This window comes from Protopterus annectens, chromosome 14.part0, assembly GCF_019279795.1.
Source record: "Protopterus annectens isolate FY-2018-M chromosome 14.part0, PAN1.0, whole genome shotgun sequence".
NCBI classification, from domain to species: domain Eukaryota; kingdom Metazoa; phylum Chordata; order Ceratodontiformes; family Protopteridae; genus Protopterus; species Protopterus annectens.
This window is the reverse complement of record NC_056748.1, coordinates 27,284,794-27,307,433: the sequence shown is the minus strand read 5'-3', so window position 1 is coordinate 27,307,433 and position 22,640 is coordinate 27,284,794. Positions and strand designations below refer to the sequence as shown.

The window sequence follows — 22,640 nt, the reverse complement described above, 5'->3', positions numbered from 1 at the left end:
GTCAGATCCCCAGATCTCGTTTGCCACTTCAGCTACGAGGTTGCGATTTACTTGGCTCCAGGTCGTATTAATCTTTTTTCATATATATATATATATATATATATATATTAAAAGTTAACTTTAGTTTTTTCTCGATAACCTTTTCTTATATTTATAACTTCCCGGTTAGTTTACTCTGTTTACTCCCTAATATTCCCTCTTAGAAACTCGTTTTAGTTAGAGAGTTTCTTCCCTCCCCCCCCCTTTTTTTTTCTCAGTGGCTAATCACCCCTCCCTTTCCTTGTGTTATAGGGTAGTGTTAGCTGTTTTACTTTATTACAGTTGTAGACTTGTATATATATATATATATTTATATATAGTTAGCTGTGTAATTGTTTAAATTTGTTAGCTTAACTAGTGCGTGTGTGTGTGTTCTGTGTGTTTAAGCACTAGTGACTTTTTTCTTTGGTATCCATCATGTCTAAGGATACCAAAGTCTCAGGTTTTAAGAAGTGTGACTCGTGCTGTCAGAAGATGTCTCTGACAGACGGTCACACTTCTTGCATTTATTGCTTGGACCCCCTACACCTGCAGGACTCCTGCTTGGTCTGTCATTACGTCAGCCCGAGAGTCCTGCAGGAACGTAGGAACAAGCTCATCCTGAGAGGCTTACTTAAGCCAGAAGGATCCCCGACCAAGCCCTCGTCGGGTAAATCCTCTAAGCCTGCCAAGCCGTCGGCTCTCAGTTCGGAGCCGTCACCTGGTGGAGCACCTACCTCCTCGTTGGCTCCAGCTGGAGCCGACACCTCTAGACCTCAGTTGGCTCTGACTTTACTGTCGGAACCGTCTTCAAGCCGAAAACGTTCTAGGTCCCCTTCCCTAGAATCTGTTCGCTCGGCTCCGAGGTCACCATTACTCCAATCTGAGAAAAGCCATAGGTCCCACTCATCTCGGTCTTCCAGGCTATAGATCATGACCTAGAGAGGGTGGTCAGCAGACTCCTTAAGTCGCAGGCCCTGGCCAAAATTTTAACCAGCCCATCTCAACAGACTGTGGCTGTCCCGGTATCTACAGCAGTTCCTGTGTTCGGAGCCGGTTGGGGCTTGAATCTTGGTGACGTCTGAGCCGATACCACATCTTTCGGCTCCTTCGTCGGCTCCGATCTCTTCCTTGGAGGGATCTGGGCGCCAAGACTCCCTCGTCGGCTCCGAGGGGGCGAGTGGCATCGGACCCTTGTCCGACCCTGTTCTCCCTCTCGGAGCATCAGCGCAGGTGAGCTCGGCCCCGACATCGGCCTCGGAGCTGTCCCTCTTGGTACCAACAGGAGTTCTCGTCTCCTCTGAGCAGGGACCTTCTGCTCTGCCTGACAGGGGCACCTTCGAGGTCATGAGGAGTGTGCTGACTCCTGAGTCGGCCCCTCGATCAGCCCCTTCGGCTCCTCCCCCCATGGAGCCTGCATCGGTCCACCCTCCTGACCCCAAGAGTGGAGACCAAATGCTCCAGGTCACCCCATTGGGCGTATCTTTCTCTTCCGAGGCCTCCCCCGATCCTTCGGAGGACCCCCCCCCCCGGAAGAGAAAATGTAAGCGGAAACATGTCGACTCCCCCGACTCATCACGTCTGATACCGACTTGGAGGATTCGGAAGGGTCCCCAAGATCCCCCTCTGGGGATGTCTCCTTTTCAGACATCCTAGAAATCCTTAAGCAGAGGGGGAACTGGACTGCCCTTAACCCTTCGGAGGATGAGTCTGTCTACCTGGACGTGTTTGGCTCTCACCCTTCCACCTCCTGGGTGTCTCCGCCTTTCGACCCACTAATGGAAGTGGTGGCTCAAAGGGTGTGGTCTGCCCCGGACACAGTGGAACCAACTCCCCGTAGGCCCACTAAATTTATTACAGCCCCACCCAACAAGCAATTTTTGACAAAAGGTGTCCCTGTTGATGCCATGGTGGTTGAAGCAGCCACAAAGAAGGAGTTGGCTGACCCTTCGGTGCCTGTCCATCCACCTAATAAAGAATCTAGGACAATGGACAGGTACGGGAAGCGGGTGTTTTCCTCAGCGACCTTCTCTATGCGGTCGATGAATTATCTGTGCCATTTCACTCATCTCCAAAGGTATCTTCTTAAGGAACTGGGTGATACCCTTCAGGATCCATCAGCTGCGAGGGCTCAAGACAAGATAAACTCCCAGCTGGCGACCCTTAATTCTCTCGTCAACTCCTCCATGCGGCTCATTTCTTATGCAGCCGATGGGGCGAGTAGGGCCACAGGTACAGGCGTGGCTTTGAGAAGACATGCCTGGATGCGGTTATGCAACTTTGCTGACCCCTTTAAGGTGTCCTTCACCAATACCCCTTTTGATGGTTCGGCTCTGTTTGGACCACAGGTGAAAGATGCCCTTACCAGGTGTGAGCAGGAAGGCAAGACTCTCTCTGCCATGGAAGTCCGTTTTTCCACTCCCTCTAGACCATACCCCAAGGGTCAGAAGAGTGGAAAAATGTGGTTTCGGAAACCCCAGGGAGTCGTGCCTGACACACGTGGTGAGTTTCCTTCCAGGGGCAGGGGAGGGAACAATAATAGATGCTGCCCGAGGGGCAGAGGGGGCCCACAGAATCATGGTAGCAGAGAATTGTTCTCTGACCAACCCTTTCAGCACCCCTGAGGGGCTGCCCGACTGTCCGCCTTCGGAGGCAGTCGGGGGAAGGTTGTCACTGTACCCAGAAGCCTGGCAACTCCCCACAAAAGACAAATGGGTATGGTCTGTCATATCCGAGGGTTACAAGATTCCCTTTGTCCACACCCCGGTACAAACAACAAAATCCCTTCCAGATGTTCTACCCGGTCTAAGGGAACAGGCAGTACTAGAAATTTCATAACTGCTAGACAAACGGGCCATCCAGCCTGTCCCAGCAGACCAGCAAGGATCCGGAATCTACTCAAAGTTCTTTTTGGTTCCAAAAAAGACAGGGGACTGGAGACCCATTTTGGATCTCAGCAGGCTAAACAAGTCTGTTTCAAAGAACAAAGTTCCGGATGGTCATGCTCCAGTCCATTCTACCCTTTTTGGGTCCGGACAATTGGATGTGCTCCATAGATCTTCAGGATGCATACTACCATATCAAAATGAACAGGCGCTCCAGAAGGTTTCTCCGCTTCCGGCTTTGAGCCAGTCACTACCAATTCAGGGCCCTGCCCTTTGGTCTCACCACAGCCCCCAGGGTGTTCACCAAATGCATGGCAGTGGTTATGCCTCATCTGAGACGGCGAGGGTTCCAGGTGTTTCCATATCTCTACGACTGGCTCCTCACTACTCCCACCAGGCATCAACTACTACGAGCCAGGGATTATACCATCCAAACTTGCACCGAGCTAGGTATATCAATAAATTTCGAAAAGTCTGCGTTGTCACCTTCTCAGTCTATTATCTTTACAGGCGCAATCTTAAATTCAAAAGATCTGTCTGCAAGGCTTCCTCTCGACAGAGTTTCAGAAATCCGCCGACATGTGCAAGTCTTACTACAGTGCAAAAGGATTCAAGCCAAAATTGTACTAAAGACCTTGGGCCTCATGGCAGCAGCAATCATACTAGATCCCCTGGCTCGCTTTCACATGCGGCTTCTTCAGTGGATGCTTTTTACTCAGTGGTCCTTTCAACAGCTTCCAATGTCTCACAAGATAATAATCAGTCATGCAAAGACCACCTAGCTTTGTGGATGGTCTCCCCTCTGATACTCCAGGGCAGACCATGTGTTCCTCCTCCTCCTGTTGCCACAGTGACCATGGATGCCTCCCTGATTGTGTGTGGGGGGGGGGCATTTTCAGGGCAGGACTGTCCAAGGCACCTGGCAGCCTCTAGAGGACCATCTGCACATAAATGTCTTGGAGATGAGAGCGGTGCTTTTGGCGTTGCAAGCTCTTCAGGACTCTCTACCCACCGGGACTATTGCAATTCAGACAGACAATATGTCTGTAGTGTGGTACATCAACAAGCAGGGCAGAACCAAGTCCTATCACTTATGTCGAGAAGCACTCAGACTCTGGCAGTGGGTGATCTCCTCTCAACGGTTTCTGATAGCAACGCACATCCCCGGGAGGTCCAATGTCATAGTGGACAGGCTAAGCAAGAGATATTCTCATGCCTCACGAGTGGTCTCTCAATTAGTAGCTGACAAAATCTTCCGCAGATGGGGTCAACCTTGCTGCGTCCTTTTTGCAACCCCTCTCAACAGCAAGTGCGACGACGACTTCACTCTCTTCCCCCTTCTCGGCCACTCCCCCAGAGACGCTCTAGTCCACGATTGGCCCCGGGGTCTTCTGTACGCTTTTCCACCTTTTCCCCTAATTCCCAAGCTAATTCAGAAGGCAGCCGCTTTGGGATCCAGGATGATCCTCATTGCCCCTTACTGGCCTCGACATATTTGGTTCCCGTTCCTGCATCGCCACCTGCTGGAGCAGCCGTGGAGTCTGGACCCAGTGCCAAACCTCTTGGTCCATCAGTCGGGCGGGCTGCACCTGTCCCTTCAGTCTCTCAACCTTACAGCTTGGTTGCTCTACTTCCAACTTTAAGCCAGGCTTCCGCTAATTTCTCAGCCGGTGCGTGAAATCATCCTTTCTTCGCACAAATGTGCCACTAGTAAGACTTATGCTAGTAAGTGGAAACGTTTCTCCTTCTGGGCAGAGGCTAGGAATATTGACCCTTTTACAGCCCCTGTCCATCATGTTTTAGATTCTTTAGCAGAGCTCTTTCAAGCTGGTTCCTCCTCTGCCACCATTAGGGTCCAATTAGCTGCTATTGCAAATTTCCATGCTAGCCTGTCAGAAACCAGCGTCATGTCCCACAAACTTTGCAAGGCCTTTCTCAAAGTAACTTTGTTACTTAGGCCCCCGGTCAGGTATCCCCCACCTCCATGGGACTTGAACTTGATATTGGCTTCCTTGATTACCTACCCCCCCCCCCCCCCGAGCCAGCAGCTTCCTGTTCTTTAAAATTGCTCTCCTGGAAGACTCTCTTTTTGGTAGCCATCACATCAGCTAGGAGAGTTTCGGAACTTCAAGCCCTCTGTATTCATCCTCCTTATCTTGTGTTTCATAAGGACAGAGTTTCACTTAGGCCTAATCCTTTGTTTTTTACCCAAGATACCCTCTGAAACAAATCTGAATCAGTCTGTTGATTTGCCCGTATTTTTTCCTAACTATTCGAACAAAGCTGAACAAAATTTGCACCGCTTGGATGTTCACAGGCAATTCCGTTTCTACTTGGACAGGACAAAGCAAATAAGAAAATCAGACCAACTTTTCCTATCCTATGCTGAGGGCAAACAAGGACGGCCATTTTCCAAAGTAACCTTATACAGGTGGTTGTCCTCTATTATTAGTAAATCCAACCAAATGGAAAGAGCGCACCAACTGCAGAAACAAATCTTTATTGCAATCACCAAAACGTAAAGTCCACATAAACGCTTTACTGAACAAGTGCGTTTTCGTCCACATCTAAGGAAAGACTTCATCAGATAAATTAATTAACTCTAATTACTGTTTAAATACACTAATTAAAATCAAATTAACCAATAGTGTTGTTTGCATCCTACCTAAACCAATAAAACAAGAAGGCTCATATATATTAAGAACTCCATAGGTACTTAGTATAATGTTAAATCATGTTAAAACATTATTTAAACATAAAAACACTTTAAAAACAGTTAAATATGTATTCCATTGCAAATAAATAAATTCATATATTGTTATAAATAATTAAATACAATAAATAATCCTAGTTTAAAAATGTATTGTTTTACTTTTCATTTAAATGCGGTCTGCTTACATATATTGTCCTCTATTATTTCCTTGATTTATCAACTCAGATATAAACAACTCCCTGCTAAACCTAAAGGTCATTCCACCAGAGCATTGGCTACATCGGTAGCCTTTCAAGCAAGACTACCAATGGAATCTATTTGTGCCGCAGCCACTTGGGCCACTCCTCATACATTCATTTCGCATTATAAGTTGGATGTGGCCTCTAGGAATAGAGCTGAGTTTGGTTCCACTGTGCTCAAGAGTCTGTTCCGATGAGTCACCGAGGACTAAGGTGCTAGGGACACTGTCCCATCCAGCAAGAATGAAGGCGAGATAGACAACTTAACATTAAGAAGTTAAGTACCTACCATAACGTTCCATGTTAGTTGTCTTCTTCTCACCTTCTTTCTTGCATCCCACCCTCCATCCCCCTAGCCTGGGCAGACCGAGAAGAGTCCCCTTTTGGGGCCTTCTTTCTCTAGACAACTCTGATGTTCATGGTGTCCTCCTCTGTCTTTGTACTATAGTTTTCCTTGTGGTTGGACAGGTGTCCTTGTATCTTTCCTTGGTGTTAGCTCTGCCAAACCAGATCTGGGGATCTGACGCCTAACATTGTGGGATATAGGGAGGGCCTCGAGCCAGTAAATAGCTCTCGAGCTTTAGTAGATTGCAGAGTCGGAGCCGAGGATCGGCTCCGAACCCATCCAGCAAGAAAGAAGGCGAGAAGACAACTAACATGGAACATTATGGTAGGTACATAACTTCTTATTCTTCAGGAAGTTTACATTCCCTCAGGTCAAAACATTGTGGCAGAAACACTGAGCAGGTCCTTAACTCAATCCCACAACTGGATGCTTCACAGGGATGCATTTCTGGACATTGTCAACCAGTGGGGTACTCCTCAAGTAGATCTATTTGCCTCCCCTCTGAACACACAACTTCCTCTGAAAGTTGAATACCCTCTCTTTGGCTTGGAAGGGGATGTTTCTGTATGCGTTCCCTCACCCTCCCCTCATTCTACAAGTCCTGTTCAAAATTTAACAGGATGCCCCCAAAATCTTGTTGGTGACTCCCTTTTGGCCGATACACTATTGGTTCACTCTTCTTCTGCATTTTGTCAAGGGCAGTCATCACAAGATACCTCATAGGGTGGACCTACTCAAACAAGACAAGGAATCTCTTATTCATCCCCACCTGCCCACTCTTCAACTGACACTGTGGGTGATAGGATTTTAATTCCACATAGACTACTTTTTTCTGAGGACATGCTTAGGGTCCTCCAGAAGGTCTGAAAACCCAATACTAGGAAATCCTACTTATCCAAATGGAAGACGTTTTCTGTTTCTTTCTCATAACCTGGATCCACTTTCTAAGGCCCACTTATCAGCTATCTCTGCTTATTTGCATTTATCTCCTCTTCTAGCTTCTAGGTTTGAAGCTAAACAATTCCTTCAAGTCTTCTTTCATATTAGGCCTCCTAGGAAGCCTGTGCCGCCTCCCTGGGATCTTAATTTTGTTTTGGAGAAATTGACTCGGGCACCTTTTGGGCCTATAGCTTCAGCTTCCTTACAACATTGCTCTTAGAAGACTGTTATTTTGTTAGCCTGTACTTCTGCCACATAGCTGTTTGAGCTTCAAGCCTTTATGGCTTGTCCTCCTTTTTAGTGTTTCATAAGGACAGGGTGTCCTTGCGAACTAATCCTTCTTTTATGCCCAGTGTGGTGAATGAGTTGTCCCTTAATTAGTCTATTCATTTGCCCACTTTTTTCCTCTTCTCCAAAATCTGCTAGTGAGAAGCTGCTACACACATTGGATGTGCATAGACAGCTCAGATTTTATTTGGATAAGACTAAGACTATTAGGAACTAATCCTTCTTTTATGCCCAGTGTGGTGAATGAGTTGTCCCTTAATTAGTCTATTCATTTGCCCACTTTTTTCCTCTTCTCCACAATCTGCTAGTGAGAAGCTGCTGCACACATTGGATGTGCATAGACAGCTCGGATTTTATTTGGATAAGACTAAGACTATTAGGAAATCCGATCAGCTTTGTTTCTTTTCATCCCAGGTCCATGGGATTAGCTGTATCCAAGTACGCCATTTCTTCTTGAACTTCAAAAGCTATTTCTTTTTGTTGTTCTTTTCATGGTAAGTGCCTTCCTTATTCTTTAACTTCTCATTCTGTTAGAGCTGTGACTTCTTCTGGTGCTTTTTTTCTAGGGTGTGGATACTAACTGTATTTTTGAGGCAGCTACGTGGACTTGTTTACATACTTTTAATAAGCAGTACAAGTTGGATGGAGTCTTCAGAGGTACAGCTGGTTTTGATAGGGCCTTCCTTCATGGCTTCCTAGAAAGCTCTCCTTGTCCTTCCTCCTCCCAAGTTTCTCCTTGAGCTTTGGCACTCTCCTTAATGTAATGAATACTGCAACAGTGATATGGAAGGACAGTACAGTTGTGTAAAAACTTACCATAAAGGTAGATGTCCTTCCTTTCACTGTTGCTCCCTCCTCTCCCTTGTCCATTTCTCTTCTGGATGCACTAGTTACCTCTTGGTTTTCCTTGGACTGGAATTCCTACTGGAGCTTTCAGTTCTGAGGATGGTATGTCTGGACTTCACCTTTATACCCCAAGCTAAGCTAGGAGCATACGTGTGATATACGGCATACCTTTAAGTAAACTAAGGCTTTGGAATCCTGGTTGGACATCTGGCTGCCCTAAGCAGGGAATCCCTAATGTAATGAATACTGCAACAGTGAAGGAAAGGATGTCTACCATTGTGGTAAGATTTTACACAACTGTACTTTCTTCTGGTGCAATAAAATGGGAAATTTATACCTGAATTCAGCTCTGTATTAGTAGAAATATGATATATTAAGGATAACACAAGGATTTCCTCTGTATTTTGAATTTATTAAGGTTTTGAATTATTTAAGATAGAATTGATTTTGAATTTATTAAGAGAGAAATTTTATGAAAAAAATTGTAGATGGTTGACGTCTGTTTTTCTTTTTTTTTTTTTGGCACAGGTCATTGGTAACCAGCCATGACATAATCTGTTAGCCCCCCTCCCCCCCGTCAAGTCAAGATTTATATGTTTTTCCATTAAAATCTGTGGGAGCCATTGGTATGTGTCTTGTTTGGTTTTTCCACTAATCATTTTATTACATTTCTGTAGTGTGTATTGTATAGGAGACCACCCTAGTGTGCGAGTCAATTTCATGATTGAAGAATTAACCCTTGAGTCCAGTGAACCAGGCGCATTGATTTTTAAGGAAACTCTGTTCCTAGTAGCTATTTTCAGCAGGGTCTCTGAAGTGCTAGCATTAATGTGCAAGTCACATTAAATAGTATTCATTTGGACAGTGCATCATTGAAACAGGTCTCATTTATTGTGCTTAAAGTAGGCATCATTGAAGATGTATTTCACCAGCTCAGTTTGGAAGGATCCAAATCACCTTCACTTGTGGCATTTGTGAAGGGGAACCAGAGATGATAGAGAATGTGTGTGTTTGGGGGGGACAAGGGCTTCATATCTTTGAAATGAGCGCCATTGCTGTAGAGGCAACACTGTGGATTTTATCTGCCTAGGAGGAGGCCTTACTTGGGAATATGTTGTTTGGAGATCCTTTGCCAAAGGTTGAAGAGTATAACTGGTACTTCTATCTTCCATGTCCTTAGCCTCCAGCAAATCCATCAGGTTGCAGTAATGATGAAACAAGGTAGTGCCAAAATGTTTAGACCTCTGGTTTGTCATCACGACATAGACTGTGTAGATTATCTCAGTTTATGCCCTCCTTGGTAGATATCTTACCACAACAGCATTTTTTTAAATGTTGAAGAATTGTATTTATTTATTTTTTTTGCCCGAGTCATTTTAGACATTTGGAAAATATAAAACTGCAAAAACTCAACTTGAAGTTACAGAAGTGAGAACAAACCTGTAGTGTAATGTATGAATGTAAAGACTAGTTGGAAATTGATGAGAGGGAATGGTATACGACTTCATTTGGAATGTTCCCTCATTGACTACAGAAGGAAAAGTCTGTCTTTTGGAGTGATAATAATGAATATTTAAGACCTGCAGGTTGAGGTAATGTTGAAGATGTGATGTTATCTGACTGCAGGTAAGCATTAGTGAGTTAAATGCGACACTCCTGACTACTGGCATGCTGGATCACAAGTGCCTGTGAGAAAATCTTTTCAGTGTAACACAAGCAGTTTTTTGCATTTCTTTTTTAGCTGAAGTGATTTTCAGACTTAAAATTCCTAGTCATGACAGCCAACACAGTATAGTGCTGCAAGCATGATTAACACAACAGTATGATTAGTGCTGCCAATGCTACTGAGTTGAGGTAAATTCTTACATTAATGACAGTGAAAGGCATATACTTCAACATAGACACACACACACTCCATTCTAGAATACCTTTAGAGACTGAAGGTCACATGGAGGCAGGGTTGCCAGACGTCCCTATTTGGGCGGGACTGTCCCGAGATCAGCAGCCTGATCCCGAGTCCCGCCCTGACGGTTTAAATCCCGGCCCGCCTCCGCTTTCTTTGTTTTTTTTTTTTTTGTTTGATTGTCCCGTATACCTGGCATACGGGCCAATCAAATTGCTAGACACGGAGCTTCTTGTGTTCCGCATTAAACACGAGAAGCTCCGTGTTTAGCGATTTTTGATTGGCCCATATGCCGGTATACAGGCCAATCAAAAATCGCTAAACACGGAGCTACTTGTGTTGAATGCGGAACTGCAATGCATTAAACACGAGAAGCTCCGTGTTTAGTGCAGAGCTACTGTTCTTTAATGTAGAACTGTGTTCCGCATTAAAGACCTTTTTTTTTTTTTTTTTTTTTTTTTTTTGGTCTTCACTTGACTTGCAATGCATTAAACACGAGAAGCTCCATGTTTAGTGCAGAGCTAGTGTTCTTTAATGTGGAACTGTGTTCCGCATTAAAGACCTTTTTTCTTTTTTTTTTTTTTTGGTCTTCACTCGCCATGAGAGACCTTCTTTTTTTTTTTTTTTTTTTCCCTACCTGGGGGGCTGGAAATCTGGCAACCCTGCATGGAGGTGCTTGTTGTAAGGGTCATGGTAGGGCCTTTGAGAGTTGCATCACTCTTCTCAAGAGTTATTGCACGCCCCCTCACTTGAATGGGGAAATGTAGGGACAGAATGTAAATGTCTAATTGTTGCCTTGGTGTCTGCCATTACACATTTCTGCTGTCAACCTGTAAGTGTCAAGAATTGGATGATAGTGCCTGCAGCAGTGAGTTAGCAGGCATGGTAGAAAAAAATCATTTTAAAAAAAGTCTGAAAATTTTGTTAAGTTGTATATATATATATATATATATTGTGTAGCTGTTCCCCTGTATTGCTTGTGCATGTTCTGTTGACAGGTTTACTTAACGTTGGATGTTTCTCATTTATTGTCAGACTTGTTTGCTAGAAAATGTGAAGCATCACTAAATGTGTAGAGGTTGTGTGCTAATTAGTACTAGGAACACACAACAGTGAAGTACACAGTTCTCTCAATTTAAGAGCACACACCTACTGCAGATATAATTAAAGTGAATGGAATTTGCTTGCAAGTCCTTTTGTCTTGGAAATTATTTTGTAGCGTCTGAAACCCAGTTGGGTTGTAGATTTGCATTCACATTTGTTTTAAGAGCTGTGCATATTTTGTTTGTTTTTATTTAATTTTATCCCATTGTTTCTTGCTTAGTAGTCCCATCAATGCAAAGAAGGTGAACACCATCACAAGCAGCGATTCATATACTGGACTCTGGAGAAACTATTTAATTCTTTGCTGCAGCGCAGCAAGTTCTAGCTCATCTTCAGCATCTGCAGGGTCTGTTCGTTGTTCCCCTCCTGAGACGCTGGCGTCTACACCTGACAGTGGATGTAGTATTGATTCTAAAGTAAGTACTGCTTTCAGTCCAGTCTGTGCAAATGTTTTCTTTAAAATCAATGGAGTTTGTTTGCAGAAGTTAATTAAGAAGAGTAGTACTAAATGTTTTTCATTTGACCACTGTTGCAGTAATTCTGGCACATAGGCCATATCCTTCCAAGGATACCATGCATCTGGCCACTACCAAAGGTTAGGTTCTCCTTCCTCAAGTGCTGGACATTCAAATTTAGACTTGGTACAAGGATTGCATGCTAGTATTTAAGGGTTATATGAACGTGAAAATCCTCAGACCTTTCATGTCACTAGTCTGGAAGCAAGATTTCATTTGAAGTTTTGTCTGTCAGCTGTAGGAAAGAATCCAATTGCCTTCATGAAGGAAAGCTAAGTACCCTACTGAGAACTCTTACTCATTATTAAACTCTTTTCTGACTTTTGAACTTTGCTCATGTCATCTTAGGAAAGGGAAATGCCACTGTGGAAGCAGATCCCTTATAAGTATGGACATAGCCAGTGTTTTTTCTGCTTATGAGTTAACCACTGTCCTGTAATTTATCCCAAGGACATCCCAAAGTCATTTGCCTTGATTAAAAATTTACTGAGAAAACCTATGCTTTACAGGCTTTGGCACAAATTAGTATACAGTTGGAAGCTCCCTTGTTTGGTGTACTTTCGCAACCCAGAAAGAAATACAAGAACTAGAAGATGCAGCTTTGTCTGCTGCTTTCTCCAGGCCAGAATCTAACATCTCTGTTATTGTTAACCAGCCTGTAAATAGCCCAGCCTTTAGGCCTGATGCCAGCTGCTACCAGAGCCTGTCAAAGTCCAGCTTTTAGCTACTCCTTTGTATAAGGAGTACTATTTTCATCTCCCTTCTGCTGAAAAAAATAGAGGAAAGAGGAGATAATTATGCAGGGGTTCAAGTAACTTTTTCTTTCCCGTTACAATATTTTAAAGAAATTACCACTCCAGACCAGGTCCTTTCTGTCATAAAAAGAATACTCATCAGAAAGGGAAAAAATCCAAAAAGAAGTTGGACAATACCCAAATCTGATTTTACGGCCCTTCTCAAATAAGCCTTCTAGTGTCCATTTGCCCCTTCCCTCTTTCCCCCCACTCAGCCTTCTCTCCTCCAAACTTCTCAGTAAACATCCCATCAGATGGTCACCTAGATAACTATCACAACAGATTACTGCATTTTGCAAGCCATCCAAAAAGGGTGCACATTACAGTGAAATTCCCTTTCCTTCTCAGCACATAACACAAGTACCTCCAAGCCAACAACATCTGACGACTCCTACAGCAAAGTGTAATAGAACCTGTTCCTGTGCAGCAAAAAGGAACACAAGTCTTTTTTCCTTCTTCCAGGAAAAGAAGGTACTTGGAGACTAATTCTCGATTTGTCTATACTGAACACCTTTTTGAAGGTTCCAAAATTCAAGTTTTAACAAACCAAAATCATTTCCATCTGAATTTTCCCAAAACTTTTCTGGATACCTTGGTTTCATAAGGATGCTTACCTTCATATTCCTGTTCATTCTGATCCCAGGAAATTTTTAACATTGTGTTGTTGGGTTTCAGTTTCATTTTACTGCTTTGCTGTTTGGGCTTTCCACTCCTTTGACAGTATTAACTAATTATCTAACCCCTGTCATAGCATTTTGTAGACTCCAAAGTATGTACATAATTCTTCTCTGGGTGGCTAACAGATTCATGCCACCACTATACATAAAATTCTTCAAGACGACACACTTCACTGACGACTTCTTCTAGAACCTAGGATTCACATTGAACTTCAGGTGCAATATTCTTCCTTCTCATTCTCTACTGTTCTTAGATAGTAATTTCATTACATCCCCCATAATGGCTGCTATTCCTTCTGACAAGATTCACTTCTTAAAAGATTTTCTGTCCCTGTAAAACATTTTCCTATCTTATGCAGGAGTGATTCTGACAACTGTGTAATACATAGCATCTACTATCCAAATGATTCCATTTGCCTGACTGCATATGAGGAAAATTTAGTAGTACCTAACATTTGTTCTGGCATAGCACTGTCATCCTCTGTCATTCCCAGTAACCTGTCCTGTCTTTCATGAGGAATTAACTATTTTCTTGGATCACTGAGATAACAGGAAATCCATGGGTTCCTTTTCATATTTTTCCTTCTCGGCAATCATACATGACCTGGGCAGCATGTTCATTGTGTTTCAAGGTACAGGGACTTTGGTCAAAAAAGGCAGAAGTGAAGAGAGCACGTAAACATAAAAAAAATGAAAGTATTGAGTCTGGCTGTCTCCAGTCTCTCCATCATCACTGTTTCCTGGAAATTATCCAGGTCATGACTGACACCACCACTGCCATGTTTGTATATCAACAAATTACGTGCCACAGAATGCTGCCACCAGTGCAGATTAGCAGTGATTGGCTTGGAATACTGGCACACTACCTGAGCAGATCCAGGCAGACCCTACTGAATGGGATGTTGAACAGAGAGATTTTTCTTCAGGCTGTCCATCAATGAGGATTCCCCCAAGGTAACTCTGAGCAATCATCTCAGTGTGAGTCCATGGAAGGGAAATTTCTGTATGCCTGCCCTCCCTTTCCACTTATCCAAAATGTCCTAATGAATATTCAGACGGACAATCCCAAAATTATTTTGGAGGTCTGCTTTTGGCCAAGATAACACTGGTTCTCCTTCCTGGCAAGCTGTTTAAACAGATGAACCAGACCAGGGGTATGTTTTATAGTTGAGGCCACTGGCAAATAAAATAAAGGACAACAAAGAACACTCAGGTTCAAGGGTATAATTGATATGATACGAAACATTGGCTATATTCATGGATACCATTTTGTACTTAAGTCTAGAAAAAGATATTTCAGTGAAACATTTTCTAGTCCCTTTAGTTTTTTTTATATATGTTAAGTGTGTTTTTTTTATCAACCAGAGTTGAATTTGGTGGCCATAATTAATAGAGAGTTGAATGATTTTTGGGAGGGGAAGAGGGTCATTGTGAGCTGGGATATATTTCCGCCCCACAGAACGAGGTGATTTAGGATTATAACATTTGGCAACATTAGTAGAACAATAATCCAGAGAGAAGCAGGATGTAAGAAAAATACCTATGTTATTGATGGGTCTTAATGCAGAGAAAGCATTTGCCTGAGTAAGCTGGGATTTTATGAATAGGACATTGAAGCTTTAGCCTTCCTGACACAATAACACGGTTAATTAGAAATACAATTTCCAAGATGGCCGCACACTGAGTAACAACTTTTTTCTAGCTCTCCTAGTGTGAAAATGGAAATTCAACAGAAAAGGCCAGTAGACTTGTGTTTATAGGTAAATTTCAGTAACTGGCTAGTAAGTGCACTGTCTAGATGCCAGGAATAAAGAAATACAGAAGACCTGGAAAAAATCAGCTACAAAAAGTGAGGAAGAAATACTGAGTGGGGAAAGTTCAGCAGCTGTTCAGCAAAAAGCAATGCAACCTGCAGACATGACTTCTAATAACCTACAGGAAGATGTAAGGCAACTGCATGCAGACCTTGTTAAACTAAACACTGATAGAGTTTGTCAACACAAACAAAAAGCTGGAAAAAAAATGGAATAAGCTTTAAACAGGTATTCTGATGAGATGATAAAGTTGCAAAAATCAGAGGTTGAAATGAAGAAAAGACTGGCTGAATGTGAGACTGCTCAGGAAGAGATGTTTCATAGGTAGGTACTAGGCTATTGGCCCTAGGCCTATATAAGCCTAGCCAAAAAGGTACTGCGGCTTTCGCCACCCAAGAAAATATTTTTTCTATGCCCCTGTCGAGTGCTAATGAGGAGCTTTGTTTGATATAGATAGGTAGTTTGTTCCAGAGTATGGGAAGTCTCTGGGACAGGAATCTATCCTTCCTGCATGTTCTGTTTGTTTGTGACAAGGTTTAGGTCCCTAGAGCATGTAGCTTGGAGGGATTGGGATTTCTTTAAGTGGAGCATGTCCAACAGCTCTGGGTTTGGCATAGCTTTGTATGTTAGGCAGAGATCGCCTCTGAGTGAGCGATATACGACGAAGCAAAGCTAGTTTTTTTGAGGCTGTCTGCGTAGGGCATCTGTTTGAGGCTGGTAATCCTCTTTGTGAGGTATTTCTGCGGCCTTTCCAGTTGTAGATGTCTTGTGAGGTACATACCAAAAGGGGCGCTGTATTCTATAATGGGTCTAATGAGTGACGAGTAGAGGGGAACAATGGCCTCTTTTTTTTCCTGGATGAGAAACCTTTTGTGATGAGTTGTGCCACGTAGAAGGATATCCTGACTACTGTGGCGATGTGATTATCAAAGGAGAGACTACTGTCCACCTGTGTCCCAAGGTCTCATCACACTTTCGGTGTTAAGTAGACTACCGCCTATGTGGTAGTTCATGTATACGGAGTTTTCACCAAAAGGGATGTCAGTGCACTTTTTGGCATTGAGCTTGAGGCCATGGCTTTGACACCAGGCATCTGTCTCAGTGAAGCCCTTTTGTAGGATGTCCACATCATTAGGAGTTTCGATTATGGCTCCTAGTTTGCAGTCATCTGCGAACTTCGTTAGCCAAAGACCTTCTCTGTTGACCTGTACTTCAGAGAAGTAGATACCAAACAGGAGAGGACCCAGGACTGAACTCTGTGGTACTCCACTTGTCACTGGTCTGAAGTTGGATTTGGAGTCTGCTACTTTCACAGTGTGGGTTCTGTTAGTGAGCCAGTTGGCAACCCATCTTGTGACTTAGGGATTTATACCTAGTTTAGTAAGTTTATCTATAATCCCAGAGTGGGGGATGGTGTTGAAAGCCTTGGCGAGATCTGTGTAGGCTTTGTGAACCACCTTACCCTCATCTACGGCTTTGGTGACCAGTTCAGAGAAGTCTGTTAGGTTTAGGAGACCTGATCTGCCTTTTACAAACCCGAACTGAGTGAGGTCCAGAGTTTGGAGATTACCAATGTCATTGTTTATAAGTTCCATAGCCTTGCAGATCAGGCTTGTCAGGCTAATGGGGTGGTAGTTCCTGGGGTCCGTGGTGGCTCCCCCTTTGTGGAGTGGGATGACCTTTGCTTGTGCACCATTCAATGGGCACAAAGCCTCAGGTAAGGCTATGATTGAACAATGGTACTTAGGTGCGGTGCCAGTTCGTTCTGTAGTTCGTGTAGAACGCAGCCTGGGATGTTGTCAGGTCCCATGGATGCTGTGTTCTTGACTTTGGAGAGTGTGGTTTTTACCTGTGCAGCCGTGATTACAGGAACTTTGCGTTCTTCCGGTATAGAGATGGGCCCTTTAGGGGGTGAGAGGGGGGTAAAGTTAGCACTGAACCTGTCTGCCAGGATGTTGGCAATATCAGTTGGTTCTGTGTATTTAGTGCCATTGTGCTGTAACTCTGAGCAGATCTGAGTGTTGCCATTGAGATTCTTGACATAGCTATCGAATGCTTTGTGGCTGTCTTTAGAATCAGTGGCGATTTTGTCTTTGTAACTAGCTCGGGAGGATTTTGAGGGATCTCAACTTCTTACTGAGGTTGACCAGGGAGTTCCTCCAATCATGGGATTTTACTCTTTTTTTTTTGCAACAGTTTCTTTCTTCTGTTGTAGAGTTTATTTATGGCAGGGGACCACCAGATTGGCTTCCTTTTTTTGGAGTATAGCATCTAGGTTCTGTTAGGGATTGCATGGTCCATGTACTCATGTAAATGCTTATAAAGTGCATTTGTGCAGGATTCAGCAGTCGTACCTCTATTGTCTGTCTGCATGGGTGTCGTGAAGTTTGCCACTACTGTCTTAAGAAGCATGAAGTTGGCTTTGGAGAAATCTTTTACGGCAGTTTCCCTAATGGGGGGTGGGGGTGGGATGTGGATACGTAGGGTTATTAGCTTGTGGTCGGATCTGACCAACGAGGAACTTGACCTCTGGTGTCAAACACTGGTTGCCTGTGTTGGTAATGACCAGGTCTAGGATATTGCTGCCCCTGGTGGTGGTGTGGATAAGTTGCTCCAAGGTGTTGGATTTTATGAATTCCAAAAAACATTGGGCAAAAGAGTTGGTGCATGAGTAGTTTTCCTAGTTAATGGTGGGGTAGTTGAAATCGCCCATTATTAGGATGTACCCTAATATTCTCCAGTGTATCAGGATAGGAGGATTGGGAATCCTGGGGCATGGTGGGGGATCTGTAGCAAGCTATAATTTGGATTGTGGTCTTGCCCAGAGTTAGTTGCACTTGGATATGCTGAGCAACTAGCCTGGGGGTCTGGATATCTTTAATGAATATGCACACTACTCCGCCTTTAGTGTTTCGGTCCAGGTTAGGTGGCCGAAAGGTGTGGTATGAATTATAGCGTGGTAATGCAGGTGTGCTCTCTGGAGCCTTGAACCACGTCTCTGTCACTGCACAGATGTCGATGTTCTCCATTTTAAGGAGTGCCTCGAGTGAGTGGATTTTGAGGTTTAGACTTGTAGCATTACCCTCAGATTTTGCTTGCTTCTACCTGTTACGGTGGTGAATTTGTCATTTGAACCTTGCCTAAAAAAGACACTATAGGGGTGGCAAGAGCCTTAGCCAGTATCCAGAATCCCAAGGGTGACAGGTGCAGGCCATCTCTGGCAAAGCATTGTGGTCTGTTGATCATGTCATCCCAGTCAGACCAATACTGGATCCCCTTAGAATGACACAAGAAGCTTAGCCAATTGTTGAAGTCAGTCATTTTGTCCTTGTACTGTGGTATCATTCTGGGTGATGGCAGGATGCTACTCAGGGCTAGGGCCATACCTGCCTGGGCTACAAAATCGGACAGCTCCTCCATGTCTCTTTTCATGTAGTTCAGGAAGGTACGTCTCGGGTCATTCACACCAACATGGACAATGACAGAGTCATATTTGTACTTGCTGTTGAGTGACCCGAGTGCGTGTGTTATGTGGATGATCCTGGCACCCGACAGGCAGCTGACAGTAACTTTCTCCTTGTTTAGCCTGGTGAGTGGAACATCAGTGTGCCTGACTATATAGAGTCACATATGAAAAGAGTTTTGGGTATGTTGTATTGCCTTATTGGCTGTGGTTGAGTGGCACACTGAGTTTGTGGGCTATGTGTCATTTGGGTTGTGTTAGTGGGTGGAGTTTGCTTATGTTTCTGCTTTGGAGGTCCATGTTGCTTGGGTAGATTTTTATTGAGAAACTCCTTGAATTGCAGGTGTGTGTTTTGTGTTTCTGTGTGTGTGTTTTGGTGGTGTAGGTTTTGAGGGACTATGTGGTGAGTGTGGTGTGGTGCGGTGCAAGTGTTTACCTTTTCCTCTTAACTGTCTAGTCCAGTCTTTGGTGAAGAGAGCTTCAAAAAATAGAATTAGAGGGCAGAACACACAGGGAAAACCGAAGATTTTCAGCTATACCAGAGATGCTGGAAAGGGACAAACTGCATTAATTTTATGGAAGCACAAATAAACAATTGGACTGGTATTCTACAGCAGGCGGAGTTAGTTGAAAGGGCTCATCGTGTGCATGCCCCAAACCTAGCTATAAGAAAGCAGCCTAGATCTTTAATAGTAAAGATGCAATCCTACCAGCCAAATGAATTGATTCTGACAAAACTGTGGCAGAAGGGCAAAATACTAAAAGTGGGAGACAGAGTATTTGTGGAGAATGATTACTCCTCTTCTGCCTGGTGTACAGTGAGTAAATTCATTCCACTATTCAGGGAATTTTGAGACATGAGTGGGAGATTCAAACTGCTGTATCCAGCTGTCTGTAAAGTATTCTTCCCTGGAGGGACAGACTCATTTTTTTGATTAAGTACATGCTAAGGAGGAAATAGTTTGTCCAACAAAAACTAAGCTGTGAAACAAGAGATTATGCTGCTGCTTGTTCTGGTCAGAAAGACAACAGAGAAGACTGTACCTGTGAAACCTTTTCCAGTATTTAAATGGAAATTTTTGGAGTAAAGAAAGGGAGCATAAGAGTTGACTAGAAGAATTGAGAGTATGTTGGAAATGAAGCAGAGACAGGATTTGGTGGGTGGAGAACAGTAATAAAACCAGTAACTCAACATGGGATTACAATGCAGTAATTATATTTGTGAAATGTAACAGAACAAGAAAATCTGGAAATATTGGACTTTTTCAAAATTTCTTGGGTTTGTGATGTACTCTAAAGTATATGCCCTACTGTCATTAATGGTTGGAAAAATGCTTTGGGAAGGGGAAGACAAGGGAGAAAACTAACTGTAAGTAAGAAAACATTTCTTTCTTAATAGTACTGTGTGATGTACGGTTTTCTTTGCACACTATTTTTAAGTGTAATAGGGACTGTAAACAGGTGCTGTTTTTCTTTTTCTCTCTCCTCTCTTTCTTTTTGTACAGTTTTGAGAAATGTAGGCAATGCAATGTTAAAAAAAGCCTGGCTCAAAAGGCAAGAGAAAATTAAAATTAACGTGCTTTTTCATTTTTGCATGGGGAAATGACTGTATCAAGGACCTTAGATTGATTAGTTTTGAGGGAGAGCAAGTAAATGAAAAAGAATATTGAATATTATGAGGCTTTTTTCTGGCAAATAAATGCATGCGTAATTAGTAGCAATTCTGCAGCTGGTCTTCATGTTTCCATGGAAACAGTCTGATAAAGAGAAACTGTCTAGTTCCCATGTCTCCATGGAGACTGTCTGATAGAGAAGCTGGAGGTAGTCTGGTGGAAGGAGATAGCGGAGGGAAAAGGAAAAGAGAAGAGAGAAATTGGCTGACGTAATGTTCTCTGAAAGCAATCAGGGGTTTTCCCGGCTATGAGAGCTTTAAAGATAATATAAAACCAATTAGACTTGAAGTAAAGTATTCAGTTTTTCAAATGCAGTGGGGATGCTAATATAAACAGGTGATTTTGTTTTTTTGTTTTCCTTTTCCTCCCTTCTTTCATTTTCTTTGTTCAGTTTTAAGAAATGTAGGCACTGCAATGTAGAAAAAAGATGGAGAGAAGAAACGTCTGGTTAAGAGAGTATGACAAAAGAAAAATCAGTGCGCTTTTTCCAGTGCTTGCATAGGGAAATGACTGGGTTAAGACAAAGCATGTAAATGAAAAAGAATATTGAATATTATAATGCTTTTTTGTGGTAAACAAGGTACCCTTAGATTTGTATCTGGTTTGCATGTCACTTGAAGACAATTTGATAAAGAGAAATGGCTTGGAGAAAGTGTCTACTGAAAGCATTCAAGTGTTTTCTCAGCTGGGAGAGCTATAAAGATAGACAAAATCAAACAGCACTAATAGCACAGGCTGTGTACCATGCATCTTAGCATGACTAACCTTTCTTTTTGGTTAACTCTAGCCTGTCTGTGTGGCTTTCAACTTAGCATGTTTGCTCTTATTAGGAAGCAAAAACTTCAATATTTGAAAATGTACATATTTATTTGTTGTTATTAAGTTAATATTTATTTTGGGGGTCTGTTTGATGGCTTAAGTTTTATTTAAGATGTGGCATAGGCTCAAATGGATATGACAAGAAACAAGTGTATAAAAGGACAACTTGCCGAACAGTGTATACATGTAACATAAAATCTGGAGCTAGAAATTTAACAAAAAAGCATTTATACATAAAAGGTGGTAATAAGTATATAAGAAAATGATGCTTTGTGTAATGTCTTTCAATCTGAATGGTCTTACAGATTTAAAAAAGAGTAATGAACTAAAACAAAAATGTAGAGATTTTTGAAGAATGTTATGAAAATGTTTGGCATGAAAGATGTGACTTCAGTGTTAGGAGTTCAGATTTAATTTTTGTATTATTCTCCAAGATGCAAAAACTGGGATAGGCTAGATAGAATTTATATCTCACAAGAACATGTGCATTTAATTGAAGGCCTTGAAATGCACCTAATAACTATTTCAGATCATGCACAAATAATAACCAAATTAAAAACAAATGTAATTATATAAAAGTCAGACACTGGTTCTTTACCACCTATCGATTGAAAAAAGGAATTTAAGGAATGGGTTTTGGAATTAATTCAGCAGCTACTAGAGAAGATAGAAATTTCTTCTAAAAATATAGCTGGGGAGTGGGAAAAAATTAAACGAGTTTAAAACTAGGGTGGAAATAAAGGAAAGGGCGATATAGCTAAGACGTAATGCATTATTTAGAGGGACTGACAAATTTTAAAGTATTGCAAAATAGGGGTATTTCTCAGAACAAGAAAAGGAGCAACTGCAAATGCTAAACAGAAAATAAGGGATTACCTTGATAATGTGCATGTGTTTAGAAATATTGCTGTTAAGCAATGTTTTTTGATAATTCTAAAGCTCAAAAACGGTTAGCATAAAAACTCAGGCAACATAGTGGAAAGGGCTGTCACCAGGCTTAGGGAGCCCATAACAAGGAAGATAACAAAATCCTGTAGAAGTATTAGAAATATTTTGAAAATGTTATGAAAGTTTGTATAAAGCAGAGAAAAATGGAAATCAAGAAAAAGTGCAAATGGAAATGTTTATGAAAGAATTAAATAGGCCAAGGTTAGAGGTGGATGAGGCTTAATTGCCAAGAGGTAGGATAAGAAGAGACTAGATAAAAATGGCGATGTATAACTAAGCTACAGGAAAGTCCTCAGGAATAGATGGTATTCCTGTGAAGGTTTGGAAACTAGGAGAGAAAAAACTAATAAATATCTGGAAGGATTTGTTTAACAGTATTTTAAGAGGAGGAGAAGTACTGGCATCCTGGAAGAAGGTGGTAACAGTCCATTGGATCCAGCGTGATACAGGCCTATTTCAGTACTAAACCATGATTATAAAGTGTTTGTCTGTAATGGCGGAAAGAATGACAAAAGTGAAAACAAAATTGATATGGATCTGTGTGATTTATGGTGGGGAGGCAAACATTTGACAATATTAACAGAACACTGATGATCAGAGGGAAGCAGAATGTAAGAGAATACCACTGTTATTGGTGGGTCTTGATGCAGAGAAAG

The 22,640-nt window shown here is 42.5% G+C and overlaps 1 protein-coding gene across 1 annotated transcript in view; it reads left to right on the top strand.

Annotated features, from left to right (window-relative positions):
* FRYL (FRY like transcription coactivator) overlaps positions 1-22,640 on the top strand; it is a 3,917,685-nt gene that overhangs the window by 1,668,859 nt on the left and 2,226,186 nt on the right. The window contains exon 22 of the mRNA XM_044055727.1: positions 11,502-11,697. Coding sequence (XP_043911662.1) covers positions 11,502-11,697 — 196 coding nt within the window. The remainder of the gene's footprint in view (positions 1-11,501; positions 11,698-22,640) is intronic.